Genomic DNA, 27,308 nt, shown 5'->3' with positions numbered 1-27,308 from the left:
CGGCAATATTTCCATTTCCGATAATATTTTCCGATACGTACCATGTTTCCGTTTCCGGCAACATCTACGACTTGGATAATATGTATATTTCCGATACGATCCATATTTCCGTTTTCGGCAATATCATCGTTTCCGGAGTATTCATTTCTTGCCTGTGACGATCTCAACTCCCACTGAAACCAAGATCCGTCGATTCCGAATATCCATAGATAGAGTATTTAATGTCATTAAATACTTGATCCGTTTACGTACTATTTGTGTGACCCTACGGGTTCAGTCAAGAGTAAGCTGTGCATTAATATCATTAATTCCACTTGAACTGAAGCGGCCTCTAGCTAGGCATTCAGCTCACTTGATCTCACTGAATTATTAACTTGTTAATTAATACTGAACCGCATTTTTTAGACTTAACATAGAATGCATACTTGGACCAAGGGCATTATTTCCTTCACAATTTGCTCGAGTGATGGTGGATGTTCCATTATCTAAGGAGCTTCCTGATTATATTTCTTTTAGAGATGAGAATGGCTTGATGGTGAAATTAGGATTGTACTATGAATGGAGGCCTACATTGTGTTCTAAATGCAAGAAGATAGGCAATTTATGTTAGGATATGATACATATGACATTACATAGATCATGCGGAAACAACCATTAACCCAGGACAACATATTATTTACACATAATCATATAGCATAATTTAGATGCATACTCTTTGTTGCGAGCCCTCCCTAGCTGCGCCCGAACCGAACAAGAACAAGTCTTTAGGACTCCAAGTGTCGTCCCTCCGTAGATAGTCCACAGCACGTCCGGATCCGCCTTAAGATTGACCAACTAGAATCGCCCTTAAGGTACTAGAAAATTTCGGCAATTTGAGCAAGATGTGTGTTTGAATTTTCTCTCAAAAACTCACTTTGAATACTTTGAAAACTTGTTATAAATTGTGAGCCCTAGCCTCATATTTATAGGGGTATGGAAAGGGAATCGAAATCCTATTCAGATACAAATTAATTAAACCTAGAATCCTACAAGAACTCTAATTTAATTAATTTATCAAATAGAAATAGGAATTTAATCATTAACCGAACTCTGCATGTTTTAGGAAACGTGCACGAACACAAACACTTGCACACACACACGCACGGCTGCCACGATGGGCCCCATGCGTGCGCGCGAGCAGCAGCCCACACAGCGCCCGCGCGCGCTGCGCGCTGCGCGTGCTGTGCGCGCTGTGCGCGCTGTGCAGCCTGCTGGGCCTGGCCTTGCGCTGGGCCTGGCGTGGCTGTTTGTGCGGCGCGCTTGGCTTGCTGGGCGATGGCCTGGCTTCGTGCTGGGCCTCGTCCGGCAGGCCTCGTCCGATGCTTATTCGTACGATGCGCTTCCGATTAAATTTTCCGATTCCGGAATTCATTTCCGATACGAACAATATTTAATATTTCCGATTCCGGAATTAATTTCCGTTTCGAACAAATATTTAATATTTCCGTTTCCGGAATTATTTTCCGATTCCGGTAATATTTCCGATTCTGACAATATTTCCGTTTCCGGCAATATTTCCGATTCTGGCAATATTTCCATTTCCGATAATATTTTCCGATACGTACCATGTTTCCGTTTCCGGCAACATCTACGACTTGGATAATATTTATATTTCCGATACGATCCATATTTCCGTTTCCGGCAATATCATCGTTTCCGGAGTATTCATTTCTTGCCTGTGACGATCTTAGCTCCCGCTGAAACCAAGATCCGTCGGTTCCGAATTTTCATAGATGGAGTATTTAATGCCATTAAATACTTGATCCGTTTACGTACTATTTGTGTGACCCTACGGGTTCAGTCAAGAGTAAGCTGTGGATTAATATCATTAATTCCACTTGAACTGAAGCGGCCTCTAGCTAGGCATTCAGCTCACTTGATCTCACTGAATTATTAACTTGTTAATTAATACTGAACCGCATTTATTAGACTTAACATAGAATGCATACTTGGACCAAGGGCATTATTTCCTTCAGTCTCCCACTTGTCCTTAGGGACAAGTGTGCATTTCCTAATTCCTTTGTCGCTCGATGCTTGCTCTTGAACATAAGGTAAGAGTTGTCATCCTTATTATGTCCACTGGTGTTCCTCGGTTTCAGAGTTCAACTGATCAAATAAACAGATAATCATAGCCTATGATTCATCCGAGCACGGCCATGCATTTCACAGTTACTAGCTCTCCGAGTGGCCTTGTACAACTTTTAAGCATCTCATCCCGATTTATGGGAGGACAATCCCAATCTTGCGATCTTGAGATTAGACTTCGTTTGATAGGTGATTACCTGAGCGTTGCCTTTATAGCCTCCTTTTACGGTGCGACGGTTGGTCAACGTCAAAGCAACCAGTTCTCAAACAAGTAATCTCAAATCACTCAGGTATTGAGGATTTAGTGTCTAATAATTTAATGAAATTTACTTATGACAGATTTTCATCTCTTACAGTAAAGTTTCATAGGTCTTGTCCGATACTAGTCTTCCCAAAGTAAGTATCTATGCAAATGATTATGACATTGCCATGTCCACATAGTTCAAGAAACAGAACTACTAGTCATCTTGCATTCTAATCGTCTAACGTTTTCTATGCGTCCAATTTTATAGAAAACTCCGATTAGGGACCATTTTCAACCTTTGACATTCAAGTTCACTTGATAGACATTTCTTAGTCACAGGACTGGTCCTGACAGTCTATCTTGAATATATCGTCAAATTGAAGGGACTCATCATTTAATAAACCACAAATTAAATGGAAAAATGAATTCTTTTCATTTATTGTGAATGATTAACCAATAATGTTTTACAAAGATTTAAACTCTAAAACTTTAAAACATTAAACAGAGACATCAAAGCCATTCTCCAATATGCTTGATTCCCATAGCTGCAGTATGCGAGTTGTGCTTCGCCTGCGGCAGAGGTTTAGTTAATGGATCTGATATGTTGTCATCAGTTCCAATTTTGCTTATCTCGACTTCTTTTCTTTCAACGAACTCTCGTAGAAGGTTAAATCTACGAAGTACATGCTTGACTCTCTGGTGGTGTCTAGGCTCTTTTGCCTGTGCAATAGCTCCGTTATTATCACAATACAGGGCTATTGGTCCTTTAATGGAGGGGACTACACCAAGTTCTCCTATGAACTTCCTTAGCCATATAGCTTCCTTTGCTGCTTCATGTGCAGCAATGTACTCCGCTTCAGTTGTAGAATCTGCAATGGTGCTTTGCTTAGCACTTTTCCAGCTTACTGCTCCTCCGTTGAGGCAGAAGACAAACCCAGACTGTGATCTAAAATCATCTTTGTCGGTTTGGAAACTTGCGTCCGTATAGCCTTTAACAATTAATTCATCATCTCCACCATAGACCAGGAAGTCATCTTTGTGCCTTTTCAGGTACTTCAGAATATTCTTGGCAGCAGTCCAATGCGCCTCTCCTGGGTCTGACTGGTATCTGCTCGTAGCACTGAGTGCGTAAGCAACATCCGGGCGTGTACATATCATAGCATACATTATTGAACCAATCAATGATGCATATGGAATCCCATTCATTCGTCTACGCTCATCAAGTGTTTTTGGGCACTGAGTCTTGCTTAGAGTCATTCCATGAAACATGGGTAGGTAGCCTCGCTTGGAGTCCGCCATCTTGAACCTATCAAGCACCTTATTGATATAAGTGCTTTGACTAAGTCCAATCATCTTTTTAGATCTATCTCTGTAAATCTTGATGCCCAATATGTACTGTGCTTCTCCTAGATCCTTCATCGAAAAACATTTCCCAAGCCAAATCTTGACAGAGTTCAACATAGGAATGTCATTTCCGATAAGCAATATGTCGTCGACATATAATACTAGGAAAGCAATTTTGCTCCCACTGACCTTCTTGTATACACAAGATTCGTCCGCGTTCTTGATGAAACCAAAGTCACTGACTGCTTCATCAAAACGTATATTCCAGCTCCTGGATGCCTGCTTCAATCCGTAGATTGACTTCTTTAGCTTGCATACCTTTTTAGCATTCTTTGGATCCTCAAAACCTTCAGGCTGTGTCATAAACACAGTTTCTGTTAAAACGCCGTTTAAGAAAGCAGTTTTGACATCCATCTGCCATATTTCGTAATCGTAATATGCAGCGATTGCTAACATTATCCGAATAGACTTTAGCATTGCAACTGGTGAAAAGGTTTCATCGTAATCCACACCGTGGACTTGTCTGTAACCTTTTGCAACCAATCTAGCTTTGAAAACTTCAAGTTTCCCATCCTTGTCCTTTTTCAGTTTGAAAACCCATTTGCTTCCAATGGCTTGGTAGCCATCTGGCAAATCGACCAAATCCCATACTTGGTTTTCAGACATGGAGTCTAATTCAGATTGCATGGCTTCTTGCCACTGCTTGGAGCTAGGGCTCGTCATAGCTTGCTTGTAAGTCGCAGGTTCATCACTTTCAAGTAATAGAACGTCATAGCTCTCGTTCGTCAAAATACCTAAGTATCTTTCCGGTTGAGATCTATATCTTTGCGATCTACGCGGGGTAACATTTCTAGATTGACCATGATTCTCACCAGATTCTTCTAAAGATCTCTGAGTTTCATCCTGAATGTCATCTTGAGCATTCTCTAGAGTTTGTTGTTCGACTCGAATTTCTTCGAGGTCTACTTTTCTCCCACTTGTCATTTTGGAAATGTGATCCTTCTCCAAAAAGACACCATCTCGAGCAACAAACACTTTGTTCTCAGATGTAATGTAGAAGTAATACCCCTTTGTTTCCTTTGGATAGCCCACAAGGATACATTTGTCAGAATTTGGATGAAGTTTGTCTGAAATTAATCGTTTGACGTATACTTCACATCCCCAAATCTTAAGAAAAGACACATTTGGAGGCTTTCCAAACCATAATTCGTATGGAGTCTTTTCGACAGCTTTAGACGGAGCTCTATTTATAGTGAGTGCAGCTGTATTTAGTGCATGTCCCCAAAATTCTAATGGAAGTTCGGCCTGACCCATCATTGACCTGACCATGTCTAGCAAGGTTCTGTTCCTCCGTTCCGACACACCGTTCCATTGTGGTGTTCCAGGAGGAGTCAATTCTGATAGAATTCCACATTCTTTCAGATGGTCATCAAATTCATAGCTCAGATATTCACCGCCTCTATCAGACCGCAGTGCCTTAATCTTCTTGCCTAATTGATTCTCTACTTCACTCTGAAATTCCTTGAATTTGTCAAAGGATTCAGACTTATGCTTCATTAGGTAGACGTATCCATACCTACTGAAGTCATCAGTGAAAGTGATAAAGTAGCTGAAACCACCTCTAGCATTTGTACTCATTGGTCCACATACATCTGTATGGATTAAACCCAATAGTTCATTTGCTCTTTCTCCAACTTTAGAGAAAGGTTGCTTTGTCATTTTGCCAAGTAAACATGATTCGCATTTACCATAATCCTCTAAGTCAAATGGTTCTAGAATTCCTTCCCTTTGAAGTCTTTCTAAGCGTTTCAAGTTTATATGGCCTAATCGACAATGCCACAGATAGGTGAGATCTGAATCATCCTTTTTGGCCTTTTTGGTATTTATGTTATATACTTGTTTGTCGTGATCTAATAAATAAAGTCCATTGACTAATCTAGCAGATCCATAAAACATCTCTTTAAAATAAAACGAACAACTATTGTCTTTTATTAAAAAGGAAAATCCCTTAGCATCTAAGCAAGAAACTGAAATGATGTTTTTAGTAAGACTTGGAACATGGAAACATTCTTCCAGTTCCAAAACTAGCCCGGAGGGCAACGACAAATAGTAAGTTCCTACGGCTAATGCAGCAATCCGTGCTCCATTTCCCACTCGTAGGTCGACTTCACCCTTGCTTAACTTTCTACTTCTTCTTAGTCCCTGTGGATTGGAACATAAGTGTGAGCCACAACCTGTATCTAATACCCAAGAAGTTGAATTAGCAAGTATACAGTCTATAACGAAAATACCTGAAGATGGAACGACTGTTCCGTTCTTCTGATCTTCCTTTAGCTTCAAGCAATCTCTCTTCCAATGCCCCTTCTTCTTGCAGTAGAAGCATTCGGATTCAGAAGTGGGTTGACTGACCTTCCTCTTTGCAGATTTGGCGCCAGTTTGCTTAGTTGGGCTGGCCTTGTTGCCACCTTTCTTAGCATTCCTCTTCTTTCCAGATTTCTTGAACTTGCCCCCACGCACCATAAGCACATCCTGCTTATCACTTTTGAGCGTCTTTTCAGCGGTCTTCAGCATACCGTGAAGCTCAGTGAGCGTTTTGTCCAGACTATTCATACTGTAGTTCAGTTTGAACTGATCATACCCGCTATGAAGAGAATGGAGGATGGTGTCTATAGCCATTTCCTGAGAAAATTGCTGATCCAGCCGACTCATATTCTCAATGAGTCCAATCATTTTGAGAACATGTGGACTTACGGGCTCGCCTTTCTTAAGCTTGGTCTCAAGAATTTGCCTATGAGTCTCGAATCTTTCGACTCGAGCCAGATCTTGGAACATGTTCTTCAACTCACTGATGATTGTGAAAGCATCTGAGTTGATGAACGTTTTCTGCAGATCCGCACTCATGGTGGCGAGCATTAGACATTTCACATCCTTGTTGGCATCAATCCAACGATTGAGGGCTGTCTGAGTGACCCCGTCGCCTGCAGCTTCGGGCATCGCCTCATCTAGGACATACTCCTTTTCTTCCTGCATAAGAACTATTTCCAAGTTCCTTTGCCAGTCAAGGAAGTTTTTCCCGTTCAACTTCTCCTTTTCGAGAATTGATCGAATGTTGAATGAATTGTTGTTTGCCATATTAAAAACTACAATTGAAAAGAATAAACAAATAAATAACCATTCACAGTTTCTCTTAATAAACTTAAATTCTAGCATACATGCATAATTCAATGTTTATTAAGCATTTTATTCAAATTATGTGTTCCGGCAGGTGTGAATAAAATGATTCCAAGATCCTAAAATCATTGAAGAACTAAGCACAGTTTGTCGACTTAATCCTAGAACATCTTAGGTAAGCAAAAGCCTTTTGCTAATAGTCTAGAAACTATTCTTGGTTGATAGGTACGTCTAAGAACTTATTAGGTAAACCTATCGAATTTGCCACGACATAAAAGGACTCCTTACTTATATCGTTGAGTTTCACCAAAACTAACATGTACTCACAATTATTTGTGTACCTTGCCCCTTTAGGACCAATAAGTAACACCTCGCTGAGCGAAAACTATTACTAGATTGATGTAAAGGATATCCAAGCAAGTGTATATTTTGGCATGGCACCTTTTAACTCAATTTTTAAGTTTGGAACTTAAGGCTCTTACTATGTTGGTTAGATTTTAAGTGAACTAAAATCCTTAATCATGCAACATAATCAAGCTTTTGATCTCATGCATTTTAAGACATATTTAAAAGCAATAAATAACTTAAAACATGCATAAGATATTTGTGATCTAGTATGGCCCGACTTCATCTTGAAGCTTTGACTTCAAAGTCCGTCTTGAAAAATCTCCGTGGGAGGCACCATTTTCTTCAAATAGGATAAGCTATAACTAATTACAACTATTTGATGGTTCGCAGACCATATTTGAATTGAAAAATAACTTTGGTACTTTAGACCAATTACATTCAAATTAATGGTACGCAGACCATATTTTCTATCCTATTTGGGCCATACTAGTCACTTCATAACCTGCAAAACAGTACATATACAATATATACCATTCACCCATTCATTATCATGAATGGCCCACATAGCTGGTTAGTAAAACACATTATGCATCACGTAAACATTTGCAGCAATTAATCAAGGGCACCAATAATCTACCAATTATTCAGTCCTTATTAATTCTAATCAAGTTGTTTTAACCTTAAGGATTTGTAGACCTAATCAAGAGTTTATGACTAAAAAGCGCTCCCACTTAAACCAATAAATTCATATGCTTTACTGATTTTAAACATAAAAATGTATTTCTAGTCTAACCGGAAACATACAAATTTAATTAAAATTTAAAGCTCATATAAATTTATAATTGAATCCAAAAAGTTTAATTTAATTTCAGTCGTATTTAAATTAATTCATGATTTTAATTTTAGTAAGATAATTAGAATAAATAACATTTATTATAATAACAATATTCAAAATTAAAATCCAAGAAAATAATTTAAATTAATTTTAAAATTAATTAAAATTACTTGAACTGGAATTTTCAAATTAAACGTTCAAAACGATCTTTAATCGTAACGCAAACACCCTACGCGTTGCACGCCCATGGGCCGCACGCACACAGCCATTGCTGGCCATGTGTGCGCAGCCCATGCGCTCGTCGCATAGCTGCTGCATCCCCATCGCAAGCCTCCGCACGCATTGGTGCTCGCTGCGCGCGCCAGCGCTCATCGCACGCGAGCTATCGCTCGCAGTGCGCGCGCGACATCGCTCGCTGGGCGCGCGACATCGCTCGCTGGGCGCGCGATATCGCTCGCTGGGCGCGCGAGCCATCGCTCGCTGGGCGCGCGAGCCATCGCTCGCTGGGCGCGCGAAATCGCTCGCTGGGCGCGCGACATCGCTCGCTGTGCGCGCGAGTAATGCTGGGCGCAGCGCTCGTGGCACGCGAGCTTGCGCTCGCTGCGCGCGAGGCTGCGCGCTCTTGTGCGAGGCAGCGCGCGTTGTGGCGCAGCTCGCTTGCTGCCCACACGCGACTGCCTTGGCTCGCCCTTCGCCCATGCCCATTCGTCCATTGCTCGTGGCATACGACACAAGGCAGGGCTGCTGCCTTGTGCTCGTGCACTACGCCCTTGCTCATTGCATTCGTGCCGCACGGGCGACGAGCTCCCTTGCTCGTCGTCGCATGCCCGCATTATACAACACCCCTTAAGGGTAACACGAAGCGTCCATTGCTTCGTGCATGCAAGTTTTATGAACGAATCGCATAAAATTTAAAATTTATATTTAAAATTAATGACAAATTAATAAATAATATTAATTTTATAATTTTAGGGCGAAAAAATCGAAAATTTATTATCCAATTGATTTCCGATTGTTATGGATTCAAGTCTAGGTCATAAAAATTTAAAATTTATCATAAATTTACAATTTTTATGGTGGTTTTTAATCATAGGTTTCTAATTAAATTACAAATAATTATGAAAATCAAATTAATTCTAAATTATTCTAATTTTCAACAAATTAATCATAATTACAAATTAGATTGCATAATTAACAAGACTAGGCATTCAAACTTGTTAAACATATGCAGTAGGTCAATCAAAAATTCAAGATTTATCAACAAGAATCACAAATATTTAATTTAACATCTTAAATTTACGAAATTTTGCATTCGAAAAACTAAAACCTTCAAAAAGTCATAGTTAGGCTTCGAATTTGAGAATTCTGGGTTCGGCCGAAAAAAACTACTTTTGTCAAAATTTTAGAATGCCTTTTACATGCGGAATTGACACAAAAATCACTCAATTCGGATGAGTAACGAAGAAACTGCCGAAAAACTGCGTACGTATAATTAAATAAACGCAATTTGCAATTAATTAACAATTACGAAAATTAATCACCCCTTTTAATTCTTGCAAATTTGTAATATTTAACCATGTTCATGCAATTTAGATTATGAAAATAATAAGGGGCTCGTGATACCACTGTTAGGATATGATACATATGACATTACATAGATCATGCGGAAACAACCATTAACCCAGGACAACATATTATTTACACATAATCATATAGCATAATTTAGATGCATACTCTTTGTTGCGTGCCCTCCCTAGCTGCGCCCGAACCGAACAAGAACAAGTCTTTAGGACTCCAAGTGTCGTCCCTCCGTAGATAGTCCACAGCACGTCCGGATCCGCCTTAAGATTGACCAACTAGAATCGCCCTTAAGGTACTAGAAAATTTCGGCAATTTGAGCAAGATGTGTGTTTGAATTTTCTCTCAAAAACTCACTTTGAATACTTTGAAAACTTGTTATAAATTGTGAGCCCTAGCCTCATATTTATAGGGGTATGGAAAGGGAATCGAAATCCTATTCAGATACAAATTAATTAAACCTAGAATCCTACAAGAACTCTAATTTAATTAATTTATCAAATAGAAATAGGAATTTAATCATTAACCGAACTCTGCATGTTTTAGGAAACGTGCACGAACACAAACACTTGCACACACACACGCACGGCTGCCACGATGGGCCCCATGCGTGCGCGCGAGCAGCAGCCCACACAGCGCCCGCGCGCGCTGCGCGCTGCGCGTGCTGTGCGCGCTGTGCGCGCTGTGCAGCCTGCTGGGCCTGGCCTTGCGCTGGGCCTGGCGTGGCTGTTTGTGCGGCGCGCTTGGCTTGCTGGGCGATGGCCTGGCTTCGTGCTGGGCCTCGTCCGATGCTTATTCGTACGATGCGCTTCCAATTAAATTTTCCGATTCCGGAATTCATTTCCGATACGAACAATATTTAATATTTCCGATTCCGGAATTAATTTCCGTTTCGAACAAATATTTAATATTTCCGTTTCCGGAATTATTTTCCGATTCCGGTAATATTTCCGATTCTGACAATATTTCCGTTTCCGGCAATATTTCCGATTCTGGCAATATTTCCATTTCCGATAATATTTTCCGATACGTACCATGTTTCCGTTTCCGGCAACATCTACGACTTGGATAATATTTATATTTCCGATACGATCCATATTTCCGTTTCCGGCAATATCATCGTTTCCGGAGTATTCATTTCTTGCCTGTGACGATCTTAGCTCCCACTGAAACCAAGATCCGTCGGTTCCGAATTTTCATAGATGGAGTATTTAATGCCATTAAATACTTGATCCGTTTACGTACTATTTGTGTGACCCTACGGGTTCAGTCAAGAGTAAGCTGTGGATTAATATCATTAATTCCACTTGAACTGAAGCGGCCTCTAGCTAGGCATTCAGCTCACTTGATCTCACTGAATTATTAACTTGTTAATTAATACTGAACCGCATTTATTAGACTTAACATAGAATGCATACTTGGACCAAGGGCATTATTTCCTTCAATTTACAGGAAGAGTGTAGACAGGGCAAATCTAAAAGAGTATGGGTGCAGAAGGCTAAGCAAGTGCAGCCAGATGCTACATTGCATACTACTACAAGTCCAGTGGTAGATCCAGAAGGGTTTCAAAGATCTCTAAGACCTATTAGAGTCAGAACATCTCCAAGAGAACCAATAAGAACCTCCAATGTATTTCAGATTCTTGATACTAGACTGAATGGAGATGCAGGAGTGAGTGGTGATGACAACATTGGTGAGGAACATAGGGATGTTACACCAGGAAGGGGGGACCCTTCCCACTCTCATGGATAGAATAGCTGCTTGGAATGTCAGAGGCCTTAACTCACTTCAGAAGCAGAATGAAGTTAAACACTTCATTCAGAATTATGAGGTGGGGTTGGTGGGGCTTCTGGAGCATAAGGTGAAGCTGCCTGATTTGGGTAAGCTTTATCAGAAAGTTTTTGCAAAACGGTGTTTCACCAGTAATGCTAGCTATCACCATGGTGGTAGAATAGTTGTTGCTTGGAAGGCTGGTAGTTTCAATGTCAATATAGTTGCTGCATCTAGTCAATTTTTTCATTGTCACATTACTCCAGTTAGTGGTATGCCTGCTTTTTTCTGTACCTTCATTTATGATCATAATGAAGCTGGGTTGAGACAGGATCTATGGAGAGATTTAAATCTGATTCATACTGTTGCCCCTTGGATTCTATGTGGGGATTTTAATTGTGTCATGGCCCATGAGGAAAGGATAGGTGCCCCTGTTAAGCAATGTGATATTGTGGATATGTGTGGGTGTATGCATAGTTGTGGTATGGAGGACTTGAAGAGTGTAGGTAATTTGTATACTTGGAATAATAAACAACAAGGGAATAAGAGAGTCTTTTCAAAGATTGATAGAATATTAGCAAATCAAGCATAGCAAGATGTTTATCCTGATGCAGAAGTTTGTTACTTACCTGAGGGTCAGTTTGATCATTCTCCAGGTTTGCTTACTGTTTATCCTAGAGTAAATGGAGGAAAGAAGCCTTTTAAATACTTTACTATGTGGAAATCATCTCCAGTGTTTTCTGATACTGTTAAGACAGCTTGGAACACTCAGATTGGGGGGAGTAAAATGTTTACAGTTGTTAGCAAGTTAAAAAAAGTTAAGTTTTCCCTCAAGGAATTGAACAAGATTGGTTTTACTGATGTGCATGCTGCTGATTTGAAAGATCACAATGAGCTCATAGAAGCTCAAGAAGCTATGCATAAAGATCCCACTAATCTGGAACTAGCTGATGCTGAGTTGAGAGCTATTCAGGAGTACAAAGGAAAGCATAAGATATATTTAGAGTTTTTGAGTCAAAAAGCTAAAGTAGCATGGCTAAAAGATGGGGATGAAAACACTGCTTTGTTTCATCAGAGTATCAGAAGCAGAAATTTGAAAAATCAAATTTACAGTATTCATGATATAGGAGGTGTATGGAAGGATAATCCTACTAAGGTTGCTGATGCCTTTCTAGATTATTACAAGCAGCTTTTGGGGAGAAAACATGAGTCTAGAACTCCAGTTTTGAAAGAGGTGGTGCAGTTAGGTCATGTGTGTCAAGCTCATCACAAAGCAATTCTGAATGCAAGTTACACTGCAGAAGAAGTTAGGGCTGCTCTTTTTTCTATTCCAGGAGCCAAGGCACCTGGTCCAGATGGTTTTGGTTCTCATTTTTATAAAGACTCTTGGCACATTGTTGGTGATGAAGTGGTTGCTGCTGTTCTTGATATGCTGCAGCATGGAAAGATTTTGAAGGAGTTGAACCATACAGTGATTACTTTAATCCCAAAAACCAAATGCCCCAAAGATGTGACTGAATTTAGACCTATTTCTTGTTGTAACACACTTTAAAAGTGTATTACTAAGGTTCTGTGTGGAAGGCTTAGACAGGTATTGCCAGACCTTATCCTAGAAAACCAAGGGGGTTTTGTTCATGGTAGGTTCATTGTCCATAATATAATGGTTGTTCAGGATTTGGTGAGACATGCAGTATGGAAGGAAGGGTGTGAAGCCTAGTTGTCTCATGAAGATTGATTTACAAAAAGCATATGATACTGTGGATTGGCAGTTTCTCCAGGAAATGTTAGAGCACCTGGATTTTCCACAACACTTTGTGAATTTGGTCATGCAATGTGTTTCCACCCCCATGTTCTCTCTGATGTTCAATGGTTCCATGCATGGGTTTTTTAAATCCAAGAGGGGGTTGAGGCAGGGTGATCCTATTTCACTACTCTTATTTGTCATATGCATGGAGTATCTGTCTAGAATCTTACATAAAATGAGTGATATGCCTTTGTTTAGATTTCATCCAAGATGTAGAGAGATCAATCTCACTCACCTATGCTTTGTTGATGATCTAATCGTATGTTGCAAGGGTGAGTATCCATCTATCTTATTGCTGCTCAAGGCTTTTAAGATTTTTTCTGATTCTTCTGGCCTCAAAGCTAATCAACAGAAGTCATCCATTTATTGTCATGGCATGTCAGATAATGATGTTCAGAGGGTGGTTGATGTTTCTGGTTTTACCAGAAGCTATCTTCCTTCCAAATATTTGGGGGTTCCAATATGCTCTAAAAAGATCTCTGTTGCTCAATGCAGTCATTTGGTGGATAAAATTATAGCTAAATCAAAATTTGGAGCTCCAAAAATCTGTCTTATTCTGCAAGAATGCAGTTGATCAATTCTGTATTGTTGAGTCTGCATATCTACTGGGCTCAAATTTATGTGTTGCCAAAGAGTGTATTGCATGATATTGGGAAGATTTGTAGGGCTTTCTTGTGGAGTGGGCAAGCATACAGTCAGAAACCTAGTAATGTTGCTTGGGAAAATACTTGTTGTGGGAAGCAATTTGGTGGTTTGGGATTTAGGGATATAATTTTGTGGATACAGCAGCAATGGGCAAATATATTTGGGCTATGGTTACCAAGCAGGATCAAGTGGATTTCTTCTGTGTATCTCAAGGATGGGGACTGGTGGGAGTATAAACCTCCAGTTTCTGCAAGTTGGTATTGGAAGCAAATTTGTAAAACAATAGAGCAACTGAAGCAATTCTTCACTCAGACAGACTTAAGAGTTATGGCAACTTATTCTGTGAAGCAGGTTTATGAGACAATAGCTGGAACTAAACCTAGAATTCATTGGGATAAAGTAGTGTGGAATAGATTAAACAATCCCAAGCATAGATTTATTGGCTGGCTAGCCATGCAATCAAGACTCCAGACCACCTCAAAGCTGGCCAGAATTGGAGTTAGTCATTCAGCTCTGTGTTTGATCTGTGGGCAAGGAGATGAAACTCATCATCATCTGTTTTTTTAATGTGTGTATAGCTGTGAATGCATCAGAGCTGTTAAATCCTGGTTGGTTATGTCCACTAATAGCAACAGTCTAACCAGTTTGGTTAGTCAAATTGGGCATAGCAGATGGTCTAAATTTAAGAAGCAGGTTTATTATGTAGTTATGGTGGCTGCAGTGTACCTGATCTGGCAATGTAGGAATACTAGTTTCTGGGAAAACTATGTTCCTACTATGACTCATACTGTGAACAAGTTGAAGCAGTTAGTGAGAGGTAGAATCCATATTGTCATGCCTAAGAGTGTTAGCAGAAGAGATAGTGAGTGGTTCATGAATTTGTAATGCTTGTTAGCTTGTTGTTTTTTGCAGCCTTGTATAGCTCGTTCCTGCTGACTCCTTGTGTTTAGGGTCCAACCTAGTTGGTTCGTATTACTTGGAGTTAGCTTAGGTTGTATTCTTGTTTGGCATTAATATTATCTCTCACTTGCTTAGCAAAAAAAAAAGGGTACATATTAATTGCACATAATCATATAGCATAATTTAGATGCATACACTTTGTAGCGTGCCCTCCCTAGCTGCGCCCGAACCGAACAAGAACAAGTCTTTAGGACTCCAAGTGTCGTCCCTCCGTAGATAGTCCACAGCACGTCCGGATCCGCCTTAAGATTAACCAACTAGAATCGCCCTTAAGGTTCTATAAATTTTCGGCTAATAGGGCAAGTAATATGGCTGATTTTCTGCTTAAAAACCCTAGGCACATATTTATAGGATTATGGAAAAGGACTTAGAATCCTATTAGAATACCAATTTAGTTTAATTAGAATCCTGTTAGGACTCTATTAAATAAATTCTATCTACTAGGATTAGGATTTAATCATAGAACGAATCCTAATAGCTTTAGGATTCGTATTGCACACAACCGCACACGAGCACGAGCACAGCCCGCGCAAGCCTCGCGGCCCACGCGAGCTGCTCTTGCTCGCAGCCCATGTCCGTCGCAACCCACTTGTTCCGCACGCGCCATGCCTTGCTGGGCCTGGCGAGGCTTTGGCGTGTGTGTTGAAGCGTGTGGCTTGCTGGGCGAGGGCCTGGCTTCGTGCTGGGCCTTCGTCTAGCAAGTCTCGTCCGATGCTAATTCGTACGATACGCTTTCGATTAAATTCCCGATTCCGGAATTCATTTCCGATACGAACAATATTTAATATTTCCGATTCCGGAATTAATTTCCGTTTCGAACAAATATTTAATATTTCCGTTTCCGGAATTATTTTCCGATTCCGATAATATTTCCGATTCTGACAATATTTCCGTTTCCTGCAATATTTCCGATTCCAGTAATATTTCCATTTCCGATAATATTTTCCGATACGTACCATGTTTCCGTTTCCAGCAACATCTACGACTTGGATAATATTTATATTTCTGATACGATCCATATTTCCGTTTCCGGCAATATCATCGTTTCCGGAGTATTCATTTCTTGCCTTTGACGATATCAGCTCCCACTGAAACCAAGATCCGTCGATTCTGAATATCCATAGATGGAGTATTTAATGCCATTAAATACTTGATCCATTTACGTACTATTTGTGTGACCCTACGGGTTCAGTCAAGAGTAAGTTGTGGATTAATATCATTAATTCCACTTGAACAGAAGCGACCTCTAGCTAGGCATTCAGCTCACTTGATCTCACCGAATTATTAACTTGTTAATTAATACTGAACCGCATTTATTAGACTTAACATAGAATGCATACTTGGACCAAGGGCATTATTTCCTTCAGTATGACCCGGCATTCCCCGATGTATATCCACCCCATTCTGAAAATTGGGGGGCATGTTGGGGAACATACCAAGCACCATCTATGACGGTTTGTCCCACCTCCCCTAGATACGATTGGCCACCCTACACCACTGAAGGAGATAATGCCCTTGGTCCAAGTATGCATTCAATGCTAAGTCTAATAAATGCGGTTCAGTATTAATTAATTATACTAGTTAATAATTCAGTGAGATCAAGTGAACTGTATGCCTAGCTAGAGGCCGCTTCAGTTCGAGTGGAATTAATAATATTAATCCACAACTTACTCTTGACTGAACCCGTAGGGTCACACAAATAGTACGTGGACGTATCAAGTATTTAAGTGAATTAAATACTCCATTTTTGGATATTCGGAATCGACGGATCTCGGTTCCAGTGGGAGTTGATATCGTCAAAAGGCAAATTATGAATACTCCAAAAACGATGATATTGCCGGAAACGGAAACATGGTACGTATCGGAAAATATTTTTGGAAATGGAAATATTGCCGGAAACGGAAATATTGTCGGAATCGGAAATATTATCGGAATCGGAAATAATTCCGGAATCGGAAATATTAAAATATTTGTTCGAAACGTAAATTAATTCACTAGTAGAATAAACCTCTGTTGCAGGCCCCTTATTGCAGCGTACATAAATGAATACGCTTCAACAACTAGTAGGTCAACGCGGGTCAAACCCTTTAAAGAGTTGTTGCAGCGTACAAATTAATTACCCCCTTCAAAAGAGTTTTTTGCAGCGTACATAATAAAAGCCCCTGTAATAGCCCTTTATTTTGCAGTCGTACATGGTAAAAGCCCCTGCAATAACATATTATAATTCTTTTACGCCGCAACTCAATTAATTCATACCAAACATTTCTATCTCAAACCTCAAGACCAATGGATGATTCTCACCTACGCAGTTGCAGCAGAGGCCGCCATTTTTCTTGTGATCTCACTTCCTTTACCAAAGGTTCTCAGAACTCGTCTGGTTTCATTAATATCTCTTATCCTTCAGCCGTTAATGTTCATCGTCCCTTTCGCCGCTTTTCAGCTTCTCGGTATCACCTCTTTCTCTCTCCCCTTCCCCATTTCTTTTCTCGTTTGCGATGTCGAATTCAGTTTTCTATTTTGATTTTTAGATATTTACTGGAAGTATGAGCACCAATTGACGTGTACTTCTGAGATCTGTACTGTCACCGAGAGAGATCGCTATGAGAAATCGGTAATTGTTGTTTTGTTGTTGATTATTTAGGGTTTACGTGCCTTAATTTTGTACAATTTAATTTCTAATTTTGTTGGATTTATTATCATGATTATTTACTATCGGGAGATTAATTGCTCCTACCATCCATCATCCAATGTTTAGGAATTAGGATTAATGGGGTGGTTTAATTTCCATAGTTTACATTTTGATATTGTTGTTAATCAGTTAATGTGAAGGGCTTGGGGTTGATTCCCCGGTAGTTGTAAATTTGTAATGATGGATTGGAGGTTTTGTCGGGGCGGTGATGATACTGCATTGTTGAAAGACTCAAAATAGAGTGGAAAGGCTGAGCCTAGGGGTATTATTAGGGTCTTAACGATATGTTTAGCACTCCATTTGTTAGGTGCATTGTTAGATTCAATTTATGTCGCATTCCATTTGTTAGTTGCACTCCACAGAAAACTGAAGACGCTCTGGAATTGGATTCTCCACTCTGATCAGGAAAAAATGGACCATCATACTGCTGTTTGTTATGCAATTCTCACTCTGGCAATGGCTACTTCTTCTGCAATTCAGGTTTAATTCTTCTCTAAAACCCTTTAATTCTTCTCGAAACCCCCGAAATTGCCGAAAACTCGTTTTGTTAATTTTTGAACTTAAACCCTTTCTTTGAATTTTATTTAACTACAGATTGGCGCTCGAGATGAATTCAGGAAGACCCAAATAATCGCAACGAATTCTCCGTTCTCTATTGCACCTGAAACCCTCCAGAAGCAGATTGAGTACTTTCTTTCATCTCTTTCTTCCTTATTTTGTGTTGATATTTTACTGTTACGTATGCCCAACTGTGTAGACTTAAGTTAGTGTAGTCATTGAAGAAATTGTTAAAGATGAACCAGAAATGAGGGTAATTGATTGGTAAAGATGAACCAGAACTTTGGTAGTTTTCTGAAGTGTTGTCAACCTCTTGGAATAGAGTTGGTCCCCTTTGGTAGTTTTTTTTGTTTTCTTGAAATGTGTTGGTATCTTAAATTTACTCGTAATATCCCTTCCTCAACTTCTCACCACTTGTCGTCATGTTGTTAGTTTATGGAGTATGGCTGATCAGCATACACAAATGACACAGAATTCATATCCTGTCAGAATACCAAAAACTGGATAACTTGTCCTTTTATTTCTCTTTGATAGGTTAGTTGATTATTCTCAAAGGGGGCTTTTATTTTTATATTGATTTTCTTTTGATTAAGACATGTAGTTGGTCACATTTTCTCCATCAGAGATAGTTTCTCAGTGTCTTTTACCTCTCTAAATAACTTATCACCCTCCAAGTTATGAATATCCAGCTCGATATTGATGATTTGTTCTTTACAGATGATCTGAACGAGATATAGCGTGTGTATCTAAGTATGTGTGGGGAGCAGGGGTGAGTCCAGATGACTCTGTTCTGGCAGAGGAGAATTGATTTTGTCATGTAAAAGTATCACTTAATGACACAAATCACAATGTTCATAAGCATTACTCTGAGAATCACCTGATGGATATTTATACTCTTTATATGTTTCAAGAAACTCAGTTTTGAAGAGGAAAATGAATTTCAGGGAAAATGAGCAACTCAATTTTGGTAAGGTACTGCTACTAAAAGAATACAATCATCTACTGTCTATTTCTTGCCTTATTCAATATGTGGAAAATAATACACCTTCAAATTTTTCTAACACGAGTTCTAAAACCTTTGCTTTCGACAATTTTTTCCTTCAATTTCTTATTAGATTAATTTATTGATAGCTTTAATCTAAAAGCTGAATACCAAGTCACCTTTTATCTGTCAGCTGTCAGATACAGCAGCTGAGTTTGTTTACACATCCATCTTTCAAAACACTGTAATGTAGTCAGTCTCTTGCAAGAGGTCCAGAACATTTTGCTGTTCTCTTTGGTAGTTTTGGTTCTATCTTCGGTACTTCTAGAAAAAGGGTTGCAGACCACTCAGATCATCTTTTCTTTACCTTTAACGTATACTAAATATTTTGAGACTCAAATTTTTAATACTTCGTATGTAATTTTTAATACTACAAAGCTTAAAAGTTATGAATTTGTTTTTTGTTTTGTTTAATCGACTTTTCTTTTCCAATGTGCAACAGTGCAAGGATGTTGAGATCAAGCTATCCTTGTTCAAGTATGCTCACATTTGTAAAAGAACTGATTAAAAAAGTCCACGTGAATTTTTCTTATAAGCATGCTCATAGTCTGCTAGTCATTACTTTTTTTTCTGAAGCCATGCTAGTCATTACATGAATATGGAGAAGAATAAGCATCACCTGATTTTTTAGTTCAGGGATTTTTGTATAGAAGGGTTATAATAGGGTATAAATTGAAATGCATTCTGATTGATACTTGAATTTTGTTTGAAATTTCCTCTTCCAACTTTTATTGCAGCTGCTTTCATGTAGATAATCAAGCTGTCTCTTCTAGTGCCCCCGACTAGGGTTAGTTTATACATTTCTTTTCTACAAACTGCTACCAATGCTGAAGTGTCAATTTAGACTAAAGTGTTTGATTCATCTGGTAGCTTCATCTCACTGCATGTTTTCTGTGTCTTTTTCTTGTTTTAGAACAAAACTAACTCCACCACTCCGGCCGTAGTCTGTGGTGCTTTTTGTGCTATATTCGGTGCTATTGCCCTTGATTCCGGGAAGTCCGATGCTGCTGCAAAAGTGTTCTTGAATGTTCATGCTCGCACTGGTGAATTAGCTGCTGATTTTTAGGTAAGCCTCAGAATCATAATGGCTGCATCCTACTATGAACTCATGTTTTGTGAATCATTTCTGTATATTGTATGGTGTATTAGCTTTATGTATGCCGTAGAAGTAGTATGACCAGGAACTCCATTCTGAATCTGTATTACTCTGAATCTTCTGTGAGGCTAATAGAGTCTATCCACTGGAGTTTCTCTGTGGGATCTTTCTGAATTTGGTTCAAACAATTGAATTTTGTTTCTTTATTTCGACAACTAAACTAAACTGATTATCAAATTGAGTCTGCAAGTCAAGCTAGGTGTTCATTTAGGGACATTCAAGTTAGAAATTTGTGATGAGGCGGGCTTGGTGCTGTTAGGTGCTCACGAATTGATGCAGCAAAGTTGTGTGGTGGTCAAGACTGGTTTAATTAGATAAGTGAAATTGTTAGACTAGATACATGAATGTAGAAATGTTAGGGAAATTGTGTTGTTATTAGGGCTACAAGGACTGTTTCTTAATTGATGGAGTAATTAAGATGGTAAGGCTACTACGGTAAAGTCTGATCAGTACGATACAAGATGGAAGGAAGTAGACTAAAATTCCTATATTTGATAAACTACCTTGATCTATCTTCTGCTGTCGTGGAAACGAGCAGTATGTGGTGTGTGCAAGGGGCACAAAACCAGATTGTGGAAGAGAAAAGGAGGGTTTTAATCATGCAGTTTGCAAAGAACATGAAACCTTAGTGGGAGTAGTCACTGTAGTGCTTACTTTTGTTGATATCTGAAGTTCTTGGTATTCAGGTGTTGCTTTTTATTTTTTTGTAGGGTAGTTGATTTCTGCGTGTATTATATGTGATCAGCATTTATGTACTTTTTCTTTTTAATTTGAAAGTGGAAGTAGTCTCTAGAGTATTAATCTTTTATCAACTTTTAATTTCTTGGTTGGATAGTTGATTACTGCCTGTATCATGCATTTGCATTAGCAGTCAACATTAGCTTGTCAACTTGGTTATGTAATGTGTGATCATCCTTTGAAATTTGAACTCACATGATTTCGTCTCCCCTTTCAACTGCCTAGATTTACAAATTGGCTGTTCTTTTTCTTTTTCCCTTTTTGTTTGTTTGTGACGCGGCTTCGATATATGTTGTCAATTACGTAGTAACTGGTTGAGATCTACTTCCTCATACTGGGTTGTTACTCGTTACACCAATACAATTATGCTATGTAAGTATTTTTTTTTTTGATAAAATTATGCTATGTAAGTAACGTGTATTTTTTTTTCCAATTTTATCAGAGGTTTCCTAAGAGACAATTAATGTGAATTGTATATGTCTTGAATTTTTATTACGTTAGGGTGAAGAGTCACTAAGCAGCTCATATTTGACCAAAGTTACCATCATGTTTAATAAGCATAATTTTAACTTTATAAGACTCGTTACAATCTATTTATGCACCTATAAGGCTCATTGCGTTGTTGTAGGTCATATTTAGGCTAAAATGACATTTTCGCTCCCAACTTTGAACTTAAGAACCTAAGGACTCATTTGAAACTTATTATATGATTAATATGCTTAGTTTTAAGTTTCTAAGACTTATTGTAATCTATTTATGCACATTTAATGCTTGTTTGATCGTTATAGGTCATATTTAGGCTAAAATGAGGCATTTTCGCTCCCAACTTTAAAATAAAGAATCTAAGGACTCATTTTAAACTTATTACATGTTTAATATGCATAATTTTAACTTTGTAAGACTCGTTACAATCTATTTATGCACCTTTAAGGCTCATTGGGTCTTTGTAAGCCATATTTAGGCTAAAATGACATTTTCGCTCCCAACTTTGAACTAAAGAACCTAAGGACTCATGTTAAACTTACTAAATGTTTTATATGCTTAGTTTTAACTTTCTAGGACTCATTACAATCCATTTATGCACATTTAAGACTCATTGTGTCGTTATAGGTCATATTTAGGCTAAAATGACATTTTCGCTCCCAACTTTAAACTTAAGAACCTAAGGACTCATTTTAAACTTATTATATGATTAATATGCTTAATTTTAAGTTTCTATGACTTATTCTAATCTATTTATGCACATTTAATTCTTGTTTGATCGTTATAGGTCATATTTAGGCTAAAATGAGGCATTTTCGCTCCCAACTTTGAAAAAGAACCTAAGGACTCATTTTAAACTTATTACATGTTTAATATGCATAATTTAAACTTTCTAAGACTCGTTCCAATTTAGTGTGATACCCCAATATTTTATGATTTCGTAAAATATATTTATATAGAAAATGAAGTTATAAATACTATTAAATTATTTTCCGTATTTAATTAGTCTCTTTAATATTTTCGGAAAATTAAAATAACAATTTTAAATCTAGTAGGATTCTTATTGTGAACAACTATAAGTACTACTTAAACCCTATTTAATTGCGGCAGCCCTAATTATATTTTCTTATTCTTAACTTTGTTCTGCCGTTTTCATAGCTTCGTTCCCACTTGTGCGTGAGTTGAACCATCAGCATCAAATCCATTCCTCTTCGCCTAATCATCAAAACCATTATGGTGCCATAGCATGCAAAAACACAAAACCACCAATTCCATTATACCCATTATCATGTATTTAACAATCCTTATCAAGCCTAAACGTTGTTCTTCGGTCGTACTGAGCAATGAGCGCTTCAACGCCCATTCGTCTTGTTCTCAATAAGTAGCGTATTGTATTTAATACATGGAATTATCATCTCGGAAGGTAATCACGCTTAGTCCTTCTAATTGTTCGTGTATATTATTCGTTGTAATCACGCGCACTTAGCTAGTTTTTTGGAGATGTTCGTATCTATTCCTTAATTATATGTTATCATATTGTTTATTTCGATTTTTGGTGTGCAAAGTATATGACTTATTTTTGTATGTTCATAGATTTGATGCTGTAGAAGAGTACCATACGAATTGTTGGTATATATGCTTTTTTTTTTGTTTAGTAGTTGAATGCAAGTATGGCGATGTAGGTGTGTTATTGTTATTATGGTTAGTGATAGACTTAGATTATTTATATTGGGTTTAGTCAAAATAAATTGTTGGAATTGATCAAATATTATTTTTTGGGAATTAGTTTTGTTTGCAGTGGAGGAGTGAGATATTATAGAATGAGTTACTTCAATTCGTATATGATTTTGGGATCATGGTGCTATTATTGAGAAATACTCTTTCGTATATTTTAACAATAAGGTTGATTTTGATCACATTATGTAATCATGAGGAAAAGTTGAATTATCATATTCTTGGTTTGAGGCTCAATGTTATAAACCTTGGTCCTTGGCATGTTGGTAAGGAGATGATAACCATTAGTAGAGGAGCAAGATACAATCTTTATTATTTTCTTAATATCCTCAAAGTGGGATTTGGTCCAAAAGTGGCCTTGACTCAGAGAGTCTTTTTAGTAGCTATTGAGAGTTTCAAGTTTTTATACTTGTTGGTTTATTATTCGAATTACCCATGTCCAAGGCTAGGTATAGAACAAAGAGCAAATATGGCACCTATTGGTTTGAGTACGTTTAGTAGAGGAAAAGATCATATCGATATATTTGAGGTTCATATGAAGAGAATATTTATAGTTTCCGTATAGTATGGAGTTAGTTTTATTTTTGGGATCATACTTGAAATGTAGTTTCATACTACATTATTTACATGACACTTTATTACTCTATTTTAGTATGTTTCTGTTTGTAACAGGTGATTACTTAGCTTTTGCTGACGTGTGTGTTTATTTGCTATGTGTGTTTGCGGCCATGTCTTTTTCTTATGGTGGCCCTGCGACGATCCTTTTGGAATTTGTCCTCTATGGTGAGCAGTCAATATTAACTGGAGCAGATTGATCGTGAAAGATCGCAATTCAAGATGAAGGAGCTCAAGTGTTATCGTATAGTCTTTTATGACAGTTTAATACTTTTCAGTTGTAAATAGACCACCTAGTAACCGAGTTGTAATAGTTTAAGTTTTGTAAGCCTTAGCACTTGACAATGTGGTCAAGTGTGGCGGTGATACCTCCGATTTAGGTGTAAGTTTCCGCAATTTCTATAAAGTCTTTTATATTTCTTATTTATTTAAAGATTAGTAAATCGGGTGTGTTACATTTATTTATGCACCTTTAGGCTCATTGGGTCTTTATAGGTGATATTTAGGCTAAAATGACATTTTCGCTCCCAACTATGAACTAAAGAACCTAAGGACTTATTTTAAACCTTTTACATGATTAATTTGCTTAGTTTTAACTTTCTAAAACTTATTCCAATGTATTTATGCACATTTAAGGCTTGTTTGGTCATTATAGGACATATTTAGGCTAAAATGACATTTTTGCTCCCAACTATGAACTAAAGAACCTACACACTCATTTTAAACCTTTTACATGATTAACATCCTTAGTTTTAACTTTCTAAGACTCATTTCAATCCATTGATGCACATTTAAGGCTCATTGGGTCGTTATAGGTCATATTTAGGCTAAAATGAGGCATTTTCGCTCCCAACTCTGAACTAAAGAAGCTAAGGACTCATTTAAACTTATTACATGTTTAATATGCATAACCTAAGGCTAGATGAGGTAATTAATTGATTCGTATTCTACACTATTAGGACATTGTCATTAGTTGCTTGAAAGTGAAAATGTGATATTTAATTTGCATTTAATCTAATGTTGAATTGAAATTTCTGTTTTTGTAAAGGTCTTCACTCCGAGGAATGCGCCTTATGCTAGTGAGGAAATTGATGTGGTTCGTGAGCAATAGGCTAAGCTTTTTACCAGCAAGTATTTATTATTGGCCAGAGCGAGCTTGATTGAGTTGGTTTAGTTGTTATAGAACAATCTTTTATATTAAAATGTATTTGTACGTTGAAATTGGAACATATATTTAAATGTAAAACGTGCACTTTGGTTTTTGGATATATAGTATACAAAATATCAGTTGTTTTTATATTTGTTATACAGGTTGCGATATTCTATTATTGTTGTGACAGGTTTCTATATTTGGTGCAAGGCACTCTAGGTATCCCTAAATAAAACTAAAGTTTTGCTGTGAAAAGTGCTTTGTTGCAGCATACATATATATGTACGCTGTAACAAGGGTGTAAAATTTGGCAAAATCATGACCTGTTTCAGCGTATAAATAGATGTACGCTGCAACAGGATGGGTCTATTGCAGCGTACACCAAATTGTACGCTACAACAAGTCATGATTTTGGCCTAATTTTACACACTTGTTGCAGCGTATATATATATGTACGCTGTAACAAAGCACTTTTCGCAGCGAACAATGTACGCTGCAACAAGTTCAGACTTGTTGCAAGGCCCCCAGTTGCAGCATACGATGTACGCTGCAACAGGGGTCTAAAAGCCCGCTGCAATAAGGGTTTTTTCTACTAGTGATTCCGGAATCGAAAATATTAAATATTGTTCGAATCGGAAATGAATTCCGGAATCGAAAAATTAATCGGAAGCGCGTCGTACGAAATAAACATCGGACGAGCTTGCAAGACGCAAGGCACAACACGAAGCCAGGCCTGCACCTAGGAAAGATCGCGCACAGCAAGGCAAGCAAGCAGCCCGCAAGCACCGCAAGGCCCAGCCAAGCAACACGCAAGGCCAGGCCCAGCGAGGCCAGCAGGCTGGCACGCCCAATAATCCTACCCTATAAATAGGTGATGGCAATCACAATTTATAATACATCAATTCAAGTATTCATATAGTTTTAAGTTAAAAACTAAAGTTAATAATTTACCACAAATTATAATCGAATAAACATAAAACCTTAGGCTAAATTCTAGTTAATTGAATCTAAGGCGGATCCGAACGTGCTGTGTACTATCTATGGAGGGACTACACTTGGAGTCCTAAACTTGTTCTTGTTCGGTTCGGGAGCAGCTAGGGAGGGCACGCTACAAATGTATGCATCCTAAATTATGCTAATTGTTATGTGGCAATTAATTTGGATTCCTGGCTTTATGGTTTTTCCGCATGAAATATATATGTTTTATATTTGTCATAACCTAACAACCACCGCCTCCTGGACCGGTGTAGATGGCCAATATAATTTCACCCCGACCTCGTCCGATTATGTTAGTCCATATGATCCCTCGGGCATCTTTTATCCCTACCAACCTCTTTCACAGGCAGATGGTGAGGACCGTATAGATGATGCTTGAGCCCTTTTCCCCCCATATTTATTCCTTGATTAGACTATGTTTGTAATACCCCATATTTTTAGGAATTGTATTAATCATTTCATGCATTTTTTTAATATATATTTGATATTGTTGTGGGATCTTTTGTGGCGGTGATGACGTGTCACGCGTTCCTCGGAGGTATCAAGTATGCGCTGGCACGATCTTCCTGCAACCTGCATAACAAGAATATTCCCGTAGGAATATTCCCTCCGATGCCTAAGTAAGTATAGGCTAGAGAGAGAAGTAATATGTAGAAAGAAGGCAGAGCAAAGATAGTTTAAGTTAGGTGGGAATGAATTGAATGCCCCCTTTTACCTAGGGATCTGCACTATTTATAGTGCTAGGGTTTCTTGGGAATTGATTCCTGAACCCTGGCTGCATGATTGAGTGCTCTCTGAGATTGGGACACGTGTCCAATAGTAGGAGGTCTGATTTAGACCTGATGGACTTTTTAAGCTTTGGGCTTTCCTTTAAGCTTTTATCATGGGTAACTTGGAATCTTACCAAGCAAATAGAACTCCTGGGCCTAAGTGATGGGTCTTGGACCTGGATGCGGACACTGGCCCTGTATGGATTTGAGGTATGCATACTCGAGTTGGCCATGCAAGTCTCATGGCTCAGCGTAGTTATATGCCAAAGCCATATCAGGACATGAGTCTTCTGTGAGGTTGCCTTATAGGGCTAGGGGACCTTTTTGAGTTGGGCCTTCCTTTTGGGCTAACATAAGAAGGCCACGTGTCACTCTTTAGTTTAGGCCACATCATTTGCCTCTCAAGGAGGGTGCCCCTCACCCATGTGGGGCAATCTTCTTGACATGGTGGAGTGCCACGTGTGGTTGCTTTTCAGGACCTGGTTTTCCCTTTAAAACCTCCAGAAATCGTTTATTTTCCTCTCATTTTCCTTTTGTTATTTCAAAGTGATTTT

General features: G+C 38.4%; 2 protein-coding genes across 12 annotated transcripts in view; both read left to right on the top strand.

Moving 5' to 3' along the window:
- The window catches only part of LOC110800574 (uncharacterized), a 46,900-nt gene extending 33,934 nt beyond the window's left edge, over positions 1–12,966 (top strand). Inside the window, exons 2-4 of the mRNA XM_056830075.1 lie at positions 11,097–11,315; positions 11,365–11,920; positions 12,071–12,966. Of these exons, the coding sequence (XP_056686053.1) occupies positions 11,097–11,315; positions 11,365–11,920; positions 12,071–12,966 (1,671 nt within the window). The remainder of the gene's footprint in view (positions 1–11,096; positions 11,316–11,364; positions 11,921–12,070) is intronic.
- A 4,087-nt stretch (positions 12,967–17,053) lies between these two features.
- LOC110800569 (uncharacterized) lies at positions 17,054–24,265 on the top strand. 11 transcript variants are annotated; one of them, XR_008920506.1, is made up of 8 exons: positions 17,060–17,270; positions 17,352–17,434; positions 17,875–17,992; positions 18,107–18,198; positions 18,788–19,042; positions 19,850–19,899; positions 20,026–20,178; positions 24,015–24,265. XR_008920506.1 is itself a non-coding variant. In XM_056827959.1 (5 exons), exons 1-5 carry the CDS (start codon positions 17,114–17,116, stop codon positions 19,896–19,898), a joined length of 456 nt encoding a protein of 151 aa, XP_056683937.1. In that variant the 5' UTR covers positions 17,056–17,113; the 3' UTR covers position 19,899. The 11 variants fall into 11 exon arrangements, 1 of the variants encoding a protein (XP_056683937.1); XR_008920504.1 differs by having other exon boundaries at positions 17,862–17,992; XR_008920498.1 differs by lacking the exons at positions 20,026–20,178; positions 24,015–24,265 and adding an exon at positions 18,503–18,604 and having other exon boundaries at positions 17,054–17,270; positions 17,918–17,992; positions 18,788–19,037.
- The last annotated feature ends 3,043 nt before the right edge of the window (positions 24,266–27,308 follow it).

Source organism: Spinacia oleracea, chromosome 5, assembly GCF_020520425.1.
Source record: "Spinacia oleracea cultivar Varoflay chromosome 5, BTI_SOV_V1, whole genome shotgun sequence".
NCBI lineage: Eukaryota > Viridiplantae > Streptophyta > Magnoliopsida > Caryophyllales > Amaranthaceae > Spinacia > Spinacia oleracea.
Note: the sequence above shows the minus strand (reverse complement) of the source record. Positions and strands in the feature narration are given on the sequence as shown.